The 21,084-nt window shown below is 35.5% G+C and overlaps 2 protein-coding genes across 2 annotated transcripts in view; one reads left to right on the forward strand and one right to left on the reverse strand.

The window, feature by feature from the left end:
- Positions 1 to 15,186, reverse strand: part of LOC121421240 — a 50,085-nt gene extending 34,899 nt beyond the window's left edge. Inside the window, exons 1-2 of the mRNA XM_041615903.1 lie at positions 15,129 to 15,186; positions 13,922 to 14,004 (exon numbers count right to left, since the gene is read on the reverse strand). Of these exons, the coding sequence (XP_041471837.1) occupies positions 13,922 to 14,004; positions 15,129 to 15,186 (141 nt within the window). The remainder of the gene's footprint in view (positions 1 to 13,921; positions 14,005 to 15,128) is intronic.
- LOC121421241 overlaps positions 4,842 to 21,084 on the forward strand; it is a 37,493-nt gene continuing 21,250 nt past the window's right edge. Inside the window, exon 1 of the mRNA XM_041615904.1 lies at positions 4,842 to 6,126. The gene's annotated coding sequence lies outside the window, so the exon portion shown is untranslated. The remainder of the gene's footprint in view (positions 6,127 to 21,084) is intronic.

Below are 21,084 nucleotides of genomic sequence, written 5' to 3' on the forward strand. Positions count from 1 at the left end.
GTAGTTCTGCTCAAACCCACCATGTTCCTATTTAAACAATCATTTAAATATGCAGGAGCAGTAGTTTGGAATAAACGACCTGATGGTATCCAAGATGCAAGTTCAGTTGAACGTTTCAGATATCAATATACGAAAATTGGCTTGATCAAATAATCATTTTCTTTCATATACACTTATAGTATTTCTATAATTATCATCATGACTAAGAATGCCTATCTACTTATTTACCGATAGCAATGATTTCCCTACATGACACTGCTTATTAACAGTAATGTCGATATTATTCGTAAAATTGTGGCCAAACCCCGTTTCAAATTGATTTAACACTCATATATAACATCTCTTCCTTCTCACTCCTTATCTTTCTTCTCACTCCTTAACTCACGCATAGCTAAGACTTGCTTTTTCTTTTTCGTTTTTGTCCTATGGTCCGTTTCTTTATTATTTACAATCTTAATTTTTGTTGTGCCGTAACTTCTATTTTCCTCTTATCCAAGATAATTATGTGAAACAGCCCGCATGAGCAGTAGTTTGGAATAAACGACCTGATGATATCCAGGATGCCAGTTTAGTTGAACGTTTCAAATATCAAGATACGAAATTTCGCTTAATCCAAAAAAAAATCATTTTCTTTCATATACACTTATAGTATTTCTTTTATAATCATCATGACTAAAAATGCCCATCTGCTTATTTACCGATAGTAATGATTTCCCTACACGGCACTGCTTATTTGAAATAATGTCGATATTATCCATTAAGTTGTGGCCAATCCCCGTTTTAACTCGATATAACATTCATATATATTTCTTTCTTCTCACTCCTTATCTTCAACCCACACTTTTTTTCGCTTTTGTTCTATGATCATTTTCTTTGATGTTTACTCTCTTAATTTTTGTTGTGCTGTAACTTCTATCTCCCTCTTATCCACGATCATTATGTGAAACAGTCTGTGAGGTGATTAATTTTTTTATCCTGTCAAAAGATGTTTGAATAGATAAAGGCGTTTGTGCTCGCCGCTGACGAAAATACCAAAATCAAAACGACAAGATTTTAAAAACAAGTGGCATTTCATCAGCAGTTTTCGTCCGACAAGATGTCAGACCGGACAACTTCTCTTGAAGTCGATTTCCCGAGAACCGTTACTATTGCAACTCTTCGGTAAAAAGGTTATTGTATGAAACGCTCCCAAGTAGTGCACCCTTCTCTTGTAAAAACGGGAGCGTGAAGCGCGATTTTTTTTTCGTTTGAACAAAGAACGTGACATTCTTAGCACATTCTGTGACCACTATATTTTCTTACGCATTACGTCTGTCGGCATTTGTGCAGATGAGTGAGGGTAAATGATGTGTACTTATAAAAGTCCCCGCAATAAATGAAAAAAAATATATAAGTGAATCAATTAAATGAAACAAATTAATGACTTAAGTGAAATAAACATTGTATAAATAAGTAAATACATAATTTAAAATCCGCAAATACTGCATTTACCACTCTCCTCCCTGTCTTCATAACTGGTACCCAGCAGTAACGGCGAGAAAGTGACCTGTTAACAACTGTCACCGCTTGCTACACCCGCTTTCCTAAATTGAACCCATGCATCGACATCACTTATAATGGCATTCTGCCCCCAACCTCTACCAATAAGCAGAACACATTTGATCATAAAAAATGAATACTGTAGCTAGTCTAAGCGCTCATCTAAATACGGTTAATCTCCGCAGACGAATTATCCATTGCAAGCGAAAATCCCGACCCCTGCCCTGATTACCGCCTTTCTTTAAAATGAAATCATATATTAGGGGAATAAAAAAAAATCTTGGGACGCATCGATCCAGACAAAAAAAAAACATGATAATAACTGCCTCTTTTAAGGCCTAAATTTTGATATCAGACAAACAATGCAATCTCCTGATCTTCTTCCTAACGACACTCATTTTACACTCTTTAGAATATTCCATATACCATGAATTTACGCTAACATCTAATGACATTTCGAATGTCTTTCAATTTCACTCTTTGAACTTGACACCGTCTCACACTGTACAGTCCTAAGATTGATTCATGTTATAATCTATATCATGGTAATCACGTAAACGCTTGTATACAGGTAGACTGAACTTCAACTCTGAATCTGACGGCTGAGTGGATCTTCTGTACAAATTAGCATATGCAATACGATTCAAAGTTTTTTTTTACCCATTATGGCTCGGAAATATTTATCACGGCGTGTTTGTATCAGTGGGGAATACCACGTTGATCTTGATTTTGTGATCATGAATACTATTTAAAGTTAAATGATTTTACTTCTGTGTTAGAATATGTTCTTAAAGATAAATTCAAGTTTTGGTAACGATCTCAAAATGACTTTTTACAGAATCCAATATAATGACCACCCAAGTGTCTGTTTGTATGAATGAAAAATATGTGCCAAAGGATTCTGGAAGAAATTGTGTAATTGCTGAGAAATAAACAAAATAAGCGCGGGTCTTTATTCGGGTCTTTATTCCAGCAATAATAATACACTGTCCCACGTGTGCCTATCTGTATTGATGATCTTCAGTGTGAACGTTTTTCAGCGTAGATTTCAAGATTATACAAAGTTCAGTTTATGTAACTGTACCAGATCTAGATCCTCGATGATATTCTGACAATTAAGCCTGGTTTTACAGACTTTCTCATGATATCAGTGTTTACTGCAACTACTGGCATTTCTATTTAAAACATTATTTGTACTTATACATGAATAGGAATCATCGTTTGATTGCTAGGTATTCCTTGCCAAGCAAAACTTTGATAAAGACAACCTTAAATGTTATTTCAATTGGAGTGGATGTTTGACTTTGATACCTGCATACTGGTACGACTTGTACGGAGTCTTTCACTTCTGATGTGGACTATAATAACAGGTGACACGCAGAACTTTACTACTGAAAGTAAGTGACATGATAATTTCAAATTACCTTCTTAGTAAATGGTTCCATGTTCCTTAGATCGTAATATATTACTGTAATATTTGTCACTGTGCATTTACACAATGTTTCGTTTTTAAACTTGCTTAGTTTTTGCCGTGGGAAGGTGAGAGACTCTAGAAAATGTCGTTGTCTTACTTTGAAAGCGCGTGCGTGTAGGGCAAGTCATTTTTCCCATATTACACAAAAAATATTTCTCGATAGGTAAACTCAGTTTATCAAAACATAATAACGTCATATCCAAACAAAATAGTTGTTATAACCTTTTTTTCTGAAAAGTGAGAGTTCTCATAGACTGCGTTTATCAAGCGATAAACTTAGTTTACATAAATTTAGAAGTGATTTCGTTCGTTGGCGAGGAGGTGAGCGTCGGAAATATTGTGCCATCAAATATTATATTATTACTTGAAGAAAACCCATTTTCTCTTCTACAATATAAAACGTGTATGTTATTAGCGAAAAAGATGGACAATTTCAATTTCTGCAACCCTGAACTGCCCAGTGCATTGCCAGGTAAATGGCCAAGTGGCCCATTTCGTCATAAAATGATCGTTTAATAAGTTTTACCTAATCATATTTTCTCTGAACAGTAAAGGCCCATCTGGGGGCTGAAAAGGGAAATTTAATAAAACAAACATTAAAAAAATAAAAATACGATTACGAAATGCATAAAAAAGTAAAGTTCAGGGGAAAAAATACAGACTTTGAATATTTTAACTCATTTCTTTTTGAGATGAAAAGGTATACCAGTTTTTGATCACATGACTAAGACCAAATAATGTTTTTAGGAACAATAAATTGAGACAATGTTTTGGAAATGTACATCGAAATCCTAACAAGGAATAATGTTTTCAAATAAAACAAAATAACAGCTTGATAATACAATCTCGGACTATCAATTAAGAGCGACAACCAATTGATGAATGAACTCTCTTGGCAAACTCTTGATCATTGTTTACTTATTGGCCTTTCTAATACACAATTCTGTAAGGGGAATTGCCTCTCCAGTTTATCAAATAATATTGAAATGCATTTTGATCGCCATGAGATGGATTCAGGGAATGCAAGCTTCCTAAATGTAGTTTTGCTCAAATCCACCATGTTCCTATTCAAACAATCATTTAAATATGCAGGGGCAGTAGTTTGGAATAAACGACCTGATGGTATCAAAGATGCCAATTCAGTTAAACGTTTTAAATGTCAAGATACGAAATTTCGCCTCATTAAATAATTATTTTCTTTCATATACACTTATAGTATTTCTGTAATTATCTTCATGACTAAGAGTGCCTAATAACTTACTTAGCGATAGTGATGATTTCCTTGCATGACACTGCTTGTTAAAAATTATGTTGAAATTGTTCGTAAAATTGTGGCCAATCCCCGTTTTAACTTTATTAAACACTCATCTACAACATATCTTTCTTCTCACTCCTTATCTTTAACTCACACTTAGCTATAAAGTCTTGTTTTTCGTTTCTGTCCTATTGTCCTTTTCTTTAATATTTACTATCTTCATTTTTGTTTTGCTATAACTTTATTTCCCTCTTATCCAAGATCATTATATGAAACAGTTTGTGAGGTGATTAATGATGTATCCTGTCGAAAAATTTTCGGATAAATTAAGGCGATTGTGCTCGCCGCTGACGAAAAAACAACGACAAGGTTTTAAAAACAAGAAGCATTGAATCAACAGTTTTTGTCTGACAGGTTGTTGGACCACAACTTTTCTTGAATTTCATTGGCTGAGAACCGTTACTATGGCAAATCTTCAATACAAAAGTTTTTTCATGAAACGCTCCCAAGTTGTGCACTCTTGCTTGCCTTGTTAACGATGCGAGCATGGAGCGAGTTTTTGTTTTATTTAAAACAAAGAACGGGACTTTCTTAGTACATGATGAAAAGGATTACTATTTTCTTACGCATTACGTCTGTAGGCATCTGTGCAGGTGACTGAGGGTATATCATGTGTACGCCTTTACTTATAAAAATCCCCACAATAAATGAAAACAAATGTAAATAAATCAATTAAAGGAAGTAAATGGATGACTAAAGTGAAATAAACAATATATACATAAAAAAATATATATTTAAAATCCGCGAATACTGCTTTACCACTCTCCTCCATGTCGTCATATCTGGTACCAACCAGTTACAGCGAGAAAGTGACTAGTTAACATATGTCACCGCTTGCTACTCCCGCTTTCCTAAATTGAACTCATGTATCGACATCACTTATAATGGCATTCTGCCCCCAACATTGCCCAACCTGTACCAATAAGCAGAACACATTCGATCATAAGAAATGAATACCGTAGCTAGTCTAAGCGCTCATTTAAATACGGTTAATCTCCGCAGACGGATTATCCATTGCAAGCGAAAATCCCGACGCCTGATTACCGCTTTCCTCAAAATGAAATCATTTATTGGGGGAATAAAAAAAATCTTGGGACGCATCAATCCAGACTAAAAAAAACTTCATGATAATAACTGCCTCTTTTAAGGCCTTAATTTTGATATCAGACAAACAATGTTATCTCCTGATCTTCTTCCTAACGACACATATTTTACACTCTTTAGAATATTCCATATATCTAATGATATTTAAAATATCATGCAATTTCACTCTTTGAACTTGACACCGTCTCACACTGTACAGTCCTAAAGACTGATTCATGTTATAATTTATTTATCGTGGTAATCATGTATACGCTCGTATACAGGTAGACTGAACTTCAACTCTCAATCTGACGGCTGAGTGGATCTTCTGTACAAATTAGCATATGCAATACGATTAAAAAAAATCCCCATATACGGCTCGGAAATATCTATCACGGCGCGTTTGCATCAGTGGGGAATACCACGTTGGTCTTGATTTTGTGATCATAAATGCTATTTAAAGTTAAATGGTATTACTTCTGTGTTAGAATTTGTTCTTAAAACATTATTTGTACTGATACATGAAGAGGAATCATCGTTTGATTGCTAGGTATTCCTTGCCAAGCAAAACTTTGATAAAGACAACCTAAAAGGATATTTCAATTAGAGTGGATGTTTGACTTTGATACCTGCATACTGGTACGACATGTACGGAGTCTTTCACTTCTGATATGGACTATAATAACAGGAGACACGTAGAACTTTAACACTGAAAGTAAGTGACATGATAATTTGAAATTAACTTCTTAGTAAATTTTTTCCATGTTCTCTAGATCGTTCCATCTTATTTGGTAGTTTAACTAAACTGTAACATTATGTTAATCTGCCCTGCTTGCGTCAGTAATGTGACCATGTCCTGGGCTCTTTTCTGTTCTGTAAATTTATATATGTATTGTCATTCTCACACTGTTCCTTTATTGCTTTTCGCACAATAAAGTGATGCAAAACAACTGTAATATTTGTCACTGTGCATATACACAATGTTTCTTTTTTAACCTTTGCAAAGTTTTTGCCGTGGGAAGGTGAGAGACTGTAGTAAATGTTGTTGTCTTACTTTTGAAAACGCGTGCGTGTAGGGCAAGTCATTTTTCCCATATTGGGAAAAAAATATTTTTCGATTGGTAAACTCAGTTTATCAAAACATAATAACGTCATATACAAAGAAAATAGTTATTATAACCTTCTTTTTTTCTGAAAAGTGAGGGTTTTCATAGACTGCGTTTATCAAGCTATAAACTTAGGTTACATAAATTTAGAAGTGATTTTGTTCGTTGGCGAGAAGGTGAGCGTCGGGAATATTTCGCCATCAAATATTATCTTTTCATTTGAAGAAAACCTCCTATTTTCTCTTCTACAATATAAAACGTGTCCATGTTATTAGCAAAAAAGGTGGTCAATTTCAATTTCTGCAACCCTGAACTGTCCAGTGCATTGCCAGGTAAAAGGCCAAGTGGGCCATTTCCTCATAAAATGATAGTTTAATAAGTTTTACCCAATCAAATTTTCTCTGAGCAGTAAACGCACATCTGGGGGCTGAAAAGGGAAATTGAATAAAACAAACATTAAAAAATACGAATACGAAATGCATTAAAAAAGTCAAGATCAGGGGGAAAAATACAGTCTTTGAATATTTTAACTCATTTTTATTCGAGATGAGATGGTTTACCAGTTTTTTTATCACATGACCAAGAACGACGAATATTTTTAGGAATAATGAATTAAGACAATGTTTTTGAAATCAACATCGAAATCTTAACAAGGGTAAAATTTTGTAAGTGTCACCTTAGCTCTTATAGTTTATGATTCTAGTTCTTGAAAATTTGGTATTGTACAATGCACAATGCCCAGAAAGAAATGAAGCAGAGATTCTCATGCATATTTCTTCAAACAAAAATGAGTGATAATATTCCATTTACATCATCATACAAATCAATTATTTTCTATATTTTGATACCTAATACTGGACAAATATTTCACGCATTAATGAGCGAGACAAGTTTGACATTTTGATGTCAGAACCAGGTTGCACAGAGAAGCTGAACAAGATCCTGGTTCCTGATACGACGACCGTGCTCATTCGACGATTAGATCATTAGCATTTCTTTTGCATACTTTGTTATGATTATCTCACTGATCTCTAAAATGACAGTGGATTCATATTCGAAAATGAGTTTCTGCGCGAATCATTCCTGACATGCTTCAACATCTATTGTCAATAATCTGCGATATGCGAACGTTTAGCTAAGATGTTCGCCTCATTAAGTAGAGCTTCTAATTTTACCATAATTATCTACCATAGGCCTATATATGAATAGTAAACACATATTTAATAATTGTGAAACCTGTCTCTAAAAACGGGTTTCCTCTTTTCTGGGACGCGCTGATAAGGGCTATCACTGATTGTCTTGCACGATTTTTATGTCTCGAGATCAAAGTCATGTATGGTCAATGAATAGTAATTCACTATGATTTGAATGGTGTGTTTATGAATAATTATTTGTCTTCGGTATTTTGAATCGTGTAATGCAGCTGATGTAGAAGGGTCAATATACGGCCAGAAATACCCTCACCCGGAAAAATGAAACAAGTGGTTCTCATCGGGTTTTTGTATTATTTGACCTCAGGAATTAAAATACTAAGAATCAAAATCCGCATCCGGGAAATTGTTATTTTCAAGATGGTGTCCAAGATGGCCGCCATTCACTGGAAATTGATACAACTCACTCATCATACACCAGAAACTCTTATTTCGGTTCGTATGCCATGGTTCAGGGGTTAAACAAATTCGTTGATAAATATATAATAACTCCAGGATACCAGGAAAATCAAAGATGGCGCAAAAAATGGCTGCCGTAGGCTAAAATCCGCAATTCATCTAGTACTTTGATAACTAACTTTAATTTCGTTTCAATTCAATGGGTTTAAGGGTGAAGTAGTACATGGGGGACAAGCAACAAGGTCAACCAGTGGTCTGGCAGGTAAAATAAATGCAAGATAGGGTCTAAAAATGGAGCTTATGATGGATGTTGACACTAAAAATGGACAAAGTTCATGTCGTATTCGCCTGATAGGTATGAATTTTGTGTCTTTACCATGGTTTCAATGCTCAAAATACATTTGGACAAGTAACAAGAATCGACAGTCAGTGGTCCAGTATGTTCAAACTCAAGATGGCTTTAAAAAAATTGAGTCTAAAATTACAGTTTGCTCAATATCGAAGAATGTGATTTTATGTCTATACCATGGCTAAATTGGTCAAATAATACACTGTCCTTACATAGGTTGTAAGGACAGTTGGTGGTCAAGGATGTCTACAAGTCCACGATGGCATAAAAAATGAGTAAAAAGTAGTCACTGTTAGTTACAATTGATCATAGTTCATGTAATATCTGTCTATGGGCTTATGGTTTTCATGTATCAACCACGGTTTTAAAAGTCAGAAAATTGGTTACTACAACTTATCGTGTTACAAGCCGCGGCAAGACAGAACACCTTACACATATATGCAAATAGGAAATGATAATGATTCCATGTAATAACATGATAAAAAAGGGATAGTGGGGCCAGGCGTCGTCAGCCATTCTAGACGGTTTGCATATTTTATTTTATAATCTTACTCTGTTTATCAAGATTGAACTATTTCATCCCGGAGTACCTATTCAATAACACTTCGAGTGTTCTGCAATTTCATTTTTTTAAGCTGGAAAAATACAGTCCAGTGTATATTACCGTAAGCATAGTGGTATAATGTATACGCTTAATGCAGGTCGATTCAAGTTTGCCTTTGAACTCTACGGTTGAGCGAATCTTCTACACAAATATGACCCCGGCATTTTAACAGAGTGCGTTTTGTCAGCGTGGAATGGTGTATTGAATGGTCTGTGTTCAATTGTCATGCATATTATTATCTACAGCTAAATGGTTACTTCTGTTGAATTCTTTTGACATTAGACATGCAATACAGCCAAATGTAATTGCAACTTTATTGCTATTTGTTTCCTACCAAAGTTGAACACAATTCTGATAAAGGCATTTGCAAACTTTCCTTGTTTTGTTGATGCTTGACTTTGGTATATTTATATGATATTGGCTGGTTTTTAGGGAGACGCCAAATGTATGCCCTACACATGCTACAAACACACTTAAGCTACAAGATAACGCGTTGCTAACGAAGTGCGTCGTCGGCTACAAAATAAGTCAGGACATATATTAAAGAGTGATTTAGAGCTGATTAGGTGCATTCTCGCTTCCCTCTTTCAAGAGGAGATTGAATGTTTATTATTCGTTGTAAAGCATAACTGCGGGAGTGAAATTCAGGGTTTATGACTTGAACAGACCCAATCCAAAATATCTCAAAAATATTTTATTGTTTATAGTTAAGTATGTACCATCTCGCAATCCTAGATCCGCTCAGAAGGATCTTTTGAATTGTTCAAGTGTTCAGCCCAAGTTTTATGGAGCACGGTCCATGATGGCCCTTCACTTTAGAAATCCACCCCATCATCCATAAGGAACTCTTATAGACCAAAGATAAAATCTTTAATATTTATAAATACTTTTAAATGGGTTAATGCCACGATTGCCAATACATCATTCTTCTCTCTTTGCCTTTTTTGTCTTTTTTTCTTCAAAAAGCGCATAGGGAAGTTTTTTGCATTGATACGCACTATATGAGTGTGTATAATTTGGCGACGAATTCAAAGAATTTGAAGATTTTGGGAGCTCAACAAACTAGACCACAACCTGATAATAATATCCATTTATACTAATACAAGCTTGTGTTGAAAAAAAGATTAGTTTACAGCAATCTAGCTTATGTTATATTTCTTGTTTATTTCCTATAAGAAGACATAACATATCGATCCTCTCCCATCATATCCAATATTATACACCTGTTTATGTATTTGTCATGAAATTTAAGGACGTTCCACAGTTCAAATGAAATCCATGTCGTTTTCACCGAGTTTTGCAGAGAGTTACTTTGGTTTTGCCTCTCTTAGACCTCACGAAGTCACCAACGAGTTTAAATCAGTTTACTCTGCCAATATCGCATCAAACTTTGAGAATATGTAACTAAGTGGACACCAAACTAGGAAATTGAATTTTAATTGGCAAAACAATATCAATTTGGAGTCAGCAGCGCCCTCATTTGACAAGAATGGTGCATAAACTTCCAAAATACAAATCTTCAAAAGACGTGAATCTACTTGAAAAAATAGAAAAATATAGTTTAAGCTGCCCTTTATTCAAAATCCACGTCATTATGATCAAACATGCAAAGCACTGGAAAATTTCATCAAATTTGTGCAAAGGATATCGACATTATGACATACGCTCGTATAAAAAATGCTTTATTTAAGTGAAATAGTTCTCGCAGTGATGATTTCATAGTTTGAAATAATCATATGATAAACATATCAATTCAAATTTAGACCAACAAAAAATGAGTAAATCTTTAATGTGTAAGATTATAATTGCTACAACTTATTTCCCTACAAGAGAGAGACCCCATACATACAAATGTATGCAAATATTGATGATGAATAAAAATGATAGTGGGTACAGACGTCATGAGCTAATCTAATGAATATTCAAGACGGTGTGCCTTTTATTGTTTCCAAAAAGACTGCTTAAACTGAAGCTGAATAAATTCGTTATTTGTTAACAGATTATGATGACATTTTTTTAGGATTCTTCTGCTTGGTGAATCATATCTTATTTTCTAAAATTATTAAAATTTTGTAACGTTACTTTTTAGCCCGGAGTATCCATTTAATAATAACACTTCGAGTGTTTTGTAATTTCAGTTGTTGAAACTGGTTAATGACTACCCCTAATGGCGAACAAATATCTCACACTGTAGTGTATATTACCCAAAGCAACGTGGTAAAATGTATTTTCGTTGTATAATACAGGCTTTTCAAGCTTGACTTTGAAGCCGACGGTTGAGCGAATCGTCTATAGAAATTATCATTTTCCCTTGCAATAAAAAAACCTGTTTGCACTAGTATGACCCCGGTATTTTACCTGGGAGCCGTTTCATAAAGCTGTTCGTATGATAAGAGCGACTTTAAGAACGACGGGTGTACCTTTTTCACGCATTAAACTATCGCCAATGAATGAAACATTTACTACAAGAAAGGATAACCAGTCGTTCTTAAAGTCACTCTTGACTGACGAACAGCTATATGAAACACCCACCTGGGCGTGTTTTTGTATGTGAGGAATGCCATATTTGCCTTGATTGAGTTATCATGCATAAATAATATATGCTGCTAAACTTTTACTTATCTGTTGAATTATGTTAATAATATACTTTTTTTATATTTGACTAGTGCAAGTGTAATTGTAACTCGATTTACATTTGTTTCCTACCAAGGAAAACTTTGATAAAGACAACCAAAAATGGTTCCTTGTTTGAGTTGAGGCCTGACTTTTGAATATTTTAATATTGACTGGATCTGAGGGAAATATGCCTAGACTAAAATATAAAGCATTACTAAAGATGTGCGTCGTTTGCTACAAAATCAGTCAGAAGGCTTTGAAGCTTATATCACGGAGTAATAGGGTATGCTGAAAAGAGAGCCTAGACTAAAAGATAAAGGATTACTAACGACGTGCGTCGTTTGCTACACAATCAGTCAGAATGCTTTAAAAGTATTTGGCATGATATGGTTTACTGTGTCGAAGTTGGAAGATAGATTGAGTAAGAGTAATACCCTTTTCATAAACCTATCCTCCAATTAGCCGCCTAAGAGTAATGCGGATAATTCAATAAAATTGCGTTCATAAACTCCGAAAATAAGCCGCATTATTTTTACGAGCGCCCGTCCTGAAAAAGGGGGATAATCGCCATGACAACTGGACACGCCCCCTCCGATGCGGTTGTGTTGGAAAAGGGTGACCTTGTGACCGCACCATGGCAATTATCCGCATAATTTGGAAATGCGTTCATAAACTCAAAATCTTGTCCCGATGCTGCTATTATGCGGATAATAGCAGCATCAGAGTAATGCGGATAACTCTTGTCCTCCTCCAATTTTACGACCAAATTATGCTGCTATTAGCCGCCTAATTCATTTTAATGGGGTTTATGAAAGGGGTATAAAGCAGTCACATACACCCTGTCCATCTCTCGGAGAATATGATTTGAGGTGCTCACAAGAAGGGTTTCCACACTGTGGTGGAGTCTGTAGGCAGATTAAAATGGGTCAAACAGATAATTGTCGTGAATGTATTCAGCAAGACGAGAGAAAGCAACTATTTCAAGAACTTTGAAGAGGAAGGGTAAGTTAGAAACCGGCCGGTAATTTTGAAGAGAATCAGGATCGAGAGAGGTTTCTTTAACAGTGTTGTAACATGAAGACATTTCAGAGAAGAAGGGACCTGCGACTGCTCTAAACTTAAACGAGAATGAAACCTTGGAACAAGATGGCTTGTGTGAAAACAGAAAATCAACGAAAGAGATCAACGAAAGTTTGAGGAAAATCGGACAAAAATAATGAGAAAGTTATGAGCATTTGAATATTGCAATCACAAATGCTATGGAGGTCCTCACATTGCCAATGTGTGATATCTTTTGTGAACAACTCTTCCCATTACTTTGGTATATATTTCACTTAAACTGCCTCTTTTCTCACATCTATCAGTAGATCATGCGTTCTTTGTTTAGGAGGGCAGGCAATACAGATTTTTAAAGAATTCACCATGGATAAAGAGTTTGTATTCATAAGGAAACAAGCAAAAAGAGACATTTTGGAGGTGTTTTATAGTCCATCAAAGTAAAAGTTGTTCACATGTGACATCACATATCCTTGTCGAATTGGCAATGGGGGGATCTTCATGGCATTAGTGATTGCAATATTCAAATGCTCATAACTTTCTCATCATTTGTACGACTTTCTCAAGCTTTCTTTGCTCTTATTCTTTGAGTTTTCTGTTTCGACACAAATCTACTTCCAAAGGTTCCATTCCACTTTAAGTTAGCAAGTTTAGAGGGAATAGGGGCGAACATGGATGAACCATACTTTAGTACCTCTGGAGGTAAAGGATCTAATTGACATGACTTGGGAGGAGATTTGTGAAATAAAAACATAATTTCATCAGGTAGGCGGAAGATGTCCAAGGTAGAATAGGTTGAAGACTGTAGAGGTTTGAGGTCTTGAGTTAGATTGTTGCACACCCCTTGAACTTTCGTTTTAAAGAAATGTGAGCATTTACAGGGAAGTTCGTATCTGTCTGTATCGTTTGGTAGAGGGGAAGATTGTCGACGATTGAGGAGTCTGTTAGCCAAAGAGAAGAATTGTTTTGAGTCACCTTGACATTCCTTACCAAGACCTACGAAGTAAGATCGCTTCGACCTCTTGACAAGAGAGTTAACAAGGTCCCACTGAACTTGCAAATGATCCATGTCAATCAGTAGTCCACTTTTCCTCCACTTCGTCTCCGTCGAATATGCTTCTGTAAAGTGATGTCAGAGCTGTACCACGATGAGTCCACTGGCGCTTTACCTTTCTAGTCCTTGGTGGAGCGTGGATGTTGAGAAGCTTCTCAAGCTCAGTGTTGTAGCGAAGAGCAGCAGTATCGACGTTGTCTGTAGAAAAAAAGTGTAATGCTGCTATCAGCCACACTCTGGGCAAAACATACTCTAAGTCTCGGATGTTACCGGAGATAACCGTTCATCTTGGGAAATCAATATAAAGTTACAAAATTTACAATTATCTGATTGTCAAACAAAAAAAGTTACAACATCAACAAATTACTAAACTTCAGGCCAGAAATAAGGATTTGAAGCGATAACCTATATTCAAACATTCAAAACACTGTAAATTTCAACTATTTCGGACAAGTGATACCGAGGTTATGAAATACACGTATGTCAGATCGAGTTTTACAATAATTCTGTGAAACAATTGATGCACTAAAATCTTTATGAATGCGCTAATGATGATATCATATATCCAGTTAATCTGTTGTAATTAATTGTATGAAAAAAAGGTAATTCATCTTTTTCCACCATAAATTAAAGATAAAAATTATACGACCTATTTTGTTATTAGAAAGACATATCGTACAAACATGTAAGTTCACATGAAATAACTATGATGTCTTGAAATAACATAAGAAAAAGTAAAGTGGGAACAGGTGTCATCAGCTAGCCTAAGACAGTGTGCATACTGTTTTCAAACAACATTGACCAACTTGAAGCTGAATAACTTCGGTTATTTGATATCAGATTTTGATAACATTTTCAACATTTAGCTTGATGAATTTTAATGTTTATCAAGTTATAATTGTTCTCATCCCGTAGTACCCATTTGCAATAACAGTGTTCTGTAATAAATCTGGTAAGTGGCTACTCGCTAAGGCGAACAACTGTCTCACACTGTAAGGTATATAAATACTAACATCCTGTAAACAGTCAGGGAAACTCCCGGTTTTCCGATCGTTTGAAATGTCCCTTTTTCGAGATAGTTGCGTTCACCGAAGCGTGAATCACCTCTGAAAACCTTCGCCCTGTGTAGTCTTTCTCGGCTGTTTTCAGACCCTTATGTATGTGTGCGAAACACTCGGTAAGAGCGGTGAAAATGTGTACGCGTGTATACAACTGTGCATTGTTGTTATCTGTAAAACATGTGCCTCTCTCTCTCCCCCTCTCTCTTTCTCTCTCTCTCATTTATTGTCAAGCATTCAATTTGATTTTCGTTCATCACTTACCCTTAATCCGAACGTTAAATGTGCCGTAATTAGACCATATTTTTGGATCCACCGTCATGTATATCCGTAATATCCAACTTTCATGTTAATTCCTGAGCATTCATCTTCAGCTTATGATCTGCTGCACAATCCATGATCAATACATTATAATATTATTTCCACTAGTGCCGGCGGAAGTCATGGAAATTATCAAGTCGATATGCAATTTCAAAACATGACAAATACAGGTCTGTACGTCGTATTAAACATGCAATCATTGGCTGGTTGACGAAGCCAACGAATTGGAAAAAAGTATACTGTATTCACCTTCAAAACAAACATACTGCAAAGTATTGGGGCTAGCGGTCACCAAATAAAGTGCATTATAAAAGTCTGCATGTCAGCTCGATCCATGTCCAAACTTTCCCCAAACGTCCAGCCCAGATGAGTTAAAAGCAATATCATGATGTCATGTCATGTCATTATGATCATGACCATTCTCCATTCGACATGATCCATGCTAGCAGTGAACAGGACTGTGAGATCAATGGTTTAGATTATGAACATTATCGAAAACTGCATGTCCATTTTCCATTTAGCCCATGATAGCACTAACCGCCGGAGAGCTGGTTAGAGGTTATATATATACTGTACCATGGGAACGAATATATTTTCCAAGTCTTTCTTATCAGATATTATGTAATGCCGTACCCAAAATAACTTTCAACATGGTCATGGAAGGTCCATGCATGGTAGTACCATAGCTCTATGCACACTTTGTACACGCAGTACACACACACACACCACGTTCGGCTACAACATGTAGCGGAGTATCGCGGCACAAAGGCTGAACGCAGAGACTAACGTCCTCTTACGAGAACTTTTACTTGCATTTTTTCATCAAAAATGTGTCTTCTTTCTTCAATAGCATCTAAGCACCACGGTGGCGAATTCTCTTTTTTCGAACATAGATGAGAAATTTAGTTTTCTTCAACATATTTGAAAATAAAAATCCGCCACTGTGGTGCTTTTTTATATGAATTTTTTAGTGAGGGTATGTCAAAAAACCCCATTCACTTTGTACAGGAGAGCTATTCGGTGAGATCCTAAAAGATTACGTCATGCGACCACAAATCCCTGTTATTCGAGATTCTGTCGCTCTCGCAAAAGCGGGAGTTTCCTTGACTGGCAAACAGGTAAAAACATGTACGCCTAAATCCGACCGATTCTAGTTTGACTTTGAATCTGACGGTTGAGCGAATTTTCTATGCAAATCAGCATATCCCATAATATCAAAACTCATTCTGACAGTAGCACGAACCCGGAAAAAGTTGAATATTGTGAAGGCGCGCTTATGTCAGCAGGGAATACAACATTTTTTTTCTGGATTTGATTGATCATATTTGACAGTTTTTCTAACTTCTGTCGGAAAAAGTGTTTATAAGAAAACCTTGAAGCATACAAGTCACTGGAATTGCCATTTCATTGTGACGTGTTCCGTATACCGTAAAAATGATTTATAGGGACAACCGAAAAGTTTGCTTTTGAGGAGGTGACTGTAGTATATTGGTATATACGGCGCCTTTCACGTTTGATGTTGACTGTGAAAATGGATACAATTATCACAACTTCCTGAATGTAAGTGACATATAATGCAAGCTATCTATTTCACAAATGGTTCTACATTGGCTAGTTCGTTAGAGAATAATGTTATGATTGTCTTTGCATATTTATTTCCATATATTTTTTTTATTGAACCTTGCTAACTGTGCGTGAGGGGGAAGAATGGTCTAGAAAATATCTTACTTTTAAACCCACGCGTGTGTATGGCGAGATTATGATTTTTTTTCGATAAACTAAGTTTTTGTTACTATAATATGGATGTGGATCAGAATTATCCACAAGTTCCATGCTGAGAGTCAGTACGAATTCTTTGCTATTCCTTTCAAATACGTTAACAAATGAGATCCAAATCATATTACATGTATGGCATGTTTACTGGGCCAGGCCCTGTAATACATTGACCAATATGATAACGTTTTGGGAATAATCTCATAATTTGGCGTCACAGTCTATAGTTGATTGCGTAACCATCTCTCAAAATTCTGTTGTAGCTCAAACATTGAAAATAGTCAATTACTTATCAGTTTTGGATTGATACGGCTCACCCTAAATGAGATGATATCCATCATGAAATTCCCAAGTCCTTATAAGTTTGTAGATGCTAAGAAGACACGATGGGGGTTTAAAGACACCAAGCTCTGGGTAATGTGCCATCGATGGAGGTGTAGGGAAAGAACTTGGAAACCGGAAGTGTAAAGAAGACTTTACAAAGAAAAGTGCCGTCTTCTTGTTTTCAAAAAATATAATTAGAAAATAAACCAGCCATCTTGGCTAGAACAGGCATCTCTTCAAACCAAGACGGATTCGTAGGATGTGTCCTCTTACAACTGTCCTAGTACAGCGGCAACGTATATCTACACACACACGCTAATACAAAAGACTGATACAACACATCTTGAGGTTCATTCATAAGTGTCAATGCCATACCTCTTTCTTTTTATACATACAATTATTATAATGTTCTTCTGTATATTACGGGGGATAATACAGCCCCCCCCCCCCCCGAGATATTAGGGATATATACGTATTCTCCGGGATTTACACATTAGATTATGCATGTTAGCATGAAACTAAAGAAAAATATTTCAAAGCAGACAGTCTACAGTCTCACTTTCTTAAAAAAAAAAATCATGACAAAGATAAAAAGAAAAAGTTGAATAGGAATGAGGAGGAAAGAGAGAACTGTGAAAATGATACTCTTTTTTAAATATTATATTATAATCTATCACTAAATAAGATTTTTGAAATGAAAGTGTAAAGATTTTTTTAAAATTTGCCATATCTGGCTCCCTCTACTTTGTTTCGGTTCATTACGCCACTGCATACATGCATGTATTTTTTACCCAACCAGCCAACTGTGACACCCCATCTCTCTTTCTCAATCGTGTGTGTATCTCTCTCCCTCTCTCATTCTTCTTCTCTTTTTTTTTCAATTTGCCATATCTGGCTCCCTCTACTTTGTTTCGGTTCATTACGCCACTGCATACATGCATGTATTTTTTACCCAACCAGCCAACTGTGACACCCCATCTCTCTTTCTCAATCGTGTGTGTATCTCTCTCCCTCTCTTATTCTTTCTCTCTTTTAAAGAAAATGTAGACATCGTAGAGGGAGTTTTGGGGCCATGCCCACCCCAAGAGTCTAACTACCATGATAAAAGCGAGAAAAAATAGTGAATATATCATTTTATAAATATGCATTGTCTCAATCTATTACAAAATAAGCTAAAAGGGTGATTTTTGCTCGCTTGGTTCACTCCCTAAATTGCCTTTTTGTCTTTTTCTTCGTTTTTTTATAAATTTAAATCAGTGCACAATGTTTGGCTTCTTCCGAAATTCTTGGTCTATCACGCTATTGACACCAATAATTTAGATTTGACAAAAGTTAATAGCGAAAGTAATATAATTAAGTTTGTATTTTTTTTAGAACATCATTCAGACTAAAAACATTCTTGCTGGGTAAAAAAGAGGAATAATGAACCTAACCTGAATTTGTAGACAGTGTACATTGTGTTCGTTATCTTGATAGTAAGAAATTACTTAGATTATAAATTGGATGTCTCAAAATGGAATACCAGAGATATTCCAAGAGTTAAGGCCAATATTCTTTGAATGGCAGATAAGTGGAATGTTGGCACAAACGCGGAACATATTTCTGGTATTCCTTGAAATAAAGTCATTTAGTATCTTTAATATACAAAATTTATTGTCAAAATCTTGATTATCATCATGTTTTCACTATTCTATTGTTTTTATGTTTCATTATCATAATTATCAAAAAAATTGTGACAATTATAATAAAATCTATGATAATAAAGTATTTTGCACTGCCAGTACTAGTTTTATGTTAATTTTGGCAATCACAATGATTTAACATGCACAACATTTCAATTGTTTAAGTGTACTTAAACACAATTGAAATTACAAAAACTGAAAAATGCCTTGAAATGTCAGGGCTCAAAATCCTTGACGCCAAGGCCCTCTCATAGCCAAGGTTTGAAAATCCAAGGCCAAGGCTTTGAAAAATTTAGGCCTTGAGGCCAAGGCCGAACATCATGGCACTTCAGCACTGCCATACAGCCTATGGGTTACACATAAACGTAATTCTTAATGTAATTATCATGTAACGTATATGCAATGATGATGCTGCTTTGTGAGTTTCTACTTCAACAAAATAGTGATCACCCCAACCTGCATGGGCGGAAAACTAAAAATAGTAGGGGGACACAATATCAAATGTTTATTTTTGCTTGTCAAATTTTCCAGACTGAATAATATAAGATGAGGGAAAAACCTGGAAAGAATTTTCATGTCACTGAATAAAATTTTCGCTCGTGCTTCGCGCTCGCATTGCCTGTTAGGTGATTTTTCAATATGGAGCTTAAATATCATGTTTGGAAGTCATTATACATTTCACCTTGGAAGTCGAACTTTCATTATTTTGTTTGATGTACAAAAGGATTTTTAAAAAAGTGATCTATAAAAGTTACAGCTTTATGGTCCGAATATTGACATTTTCTGCGATTTATAAATTATAAATTCGATTTATTCAGTACCTATTATTTTTGTGTATTCCATTTAGATTGAAAATATCCCTTTTTAAGTCTGATTGTCAAAACGAAGCAAATAGTGCTACAAAATATTTAAAATGTTTAAGTGTACTAAACCACAATTGAAATTACAAAAAATAAAAAATGCCTTGAAATGTCAAGGCTCAAAATCCTCGAGGCCAAAGCCAAGGCCCTCTCAAGGCCAATGCTTGAAAATTTAAGACCAAGGCTTTGAAAAAGTAGGCCTTGAGGCCAAGCCCGAACATCAAGGCACAACAGACGTGCACTGCCATAAAGCATATGGATTATTAACATAGACGTAATATTAATATAATTATCATATACCATATTGGGGGTTGATGATGCCTGGAAAGCTGCTTAATGAGTTTCTACTTCAACAGTAACAACAATCTAATTTAAGCACCATAGTGATCACCCCAACCTGTAGGAAGAAGCACTTCATGTTGGAAACAGTTACATAGAGATATGACAAACCCTTGCTCCCACCCACGCAAAACCTAAATACAAAAGAACAAATGAAATGGAGGTTAAATTCTTGGCTTGGCTTAACGTACAGATTTTCAGTCGGAGTAATTGTCCCAGGAGCAAATGTAATCGAAGCCTGTTTACTGCCATACGAACTGTATCACAATATAATCTAAATCGTAGTAAGTATGCACTCATGTACTGGTAAATTGAAACTAGACTTTGAATCCGACGGTTGAGTGAATTTTCTATGCAAATTAGCATGTCACGTCCAATGAAAAGTCATTGTTAAATAATATGACCTTGAAAAAATAGTTATCAGGTCTCGTTTTTGTCAACGGGATCTGTGTTGTCTGGGTTTTGTGATCATGCATTATATTTACAGCCATTGAAATGGTTTTATTTCTGTATGAGAATCTTTTCATAAGAACATACTGGTTCGATTGCCACGTCTCCTTTGGAATAGATCAGGGATTCTCAAATGGTGGCGCGCTCGCCACTTTTGGTGCACCATGCCTTCCGAAACGGCGCGTGGGAGCATGTATAGAAAGAGAGAAAAAAAATGAGAAAATAATAGTTTGATCTACTATTAATCTGGAATTGAGGTTTAATCATTTTATTACAAAGGGAAAATAAAAACTCAGCTCCTTTTGAGATCTGAATGCTTCTTGATTTCCTCTGATTTTGTGTAATCTAGCATTCGATAACCCCTTTTATGGAGGATCGATGGTGTTCTTCTTTTTGTTTATTCTATTTGATGTATTAATTTACGATTGGTGCAAAGACTATGTACATAATATGTAGACATAGATTTGTGAA

This window comes from Lytechinus variegatus, chromosome 9 (genome assembly GCF_018143015.1).
Source record: "Lytechinus variegatus isolate NC3 chromosome 9, Lvar_3.0, whole genome shotgun sequence".
Classification (NCBI taxonomy): Eukaryota; Metazoa; Echinodermata; class Echinoidea; order Temnopleuroida; family Toxopneustidae; genus Lytechinus; species Lytechinus variegatus.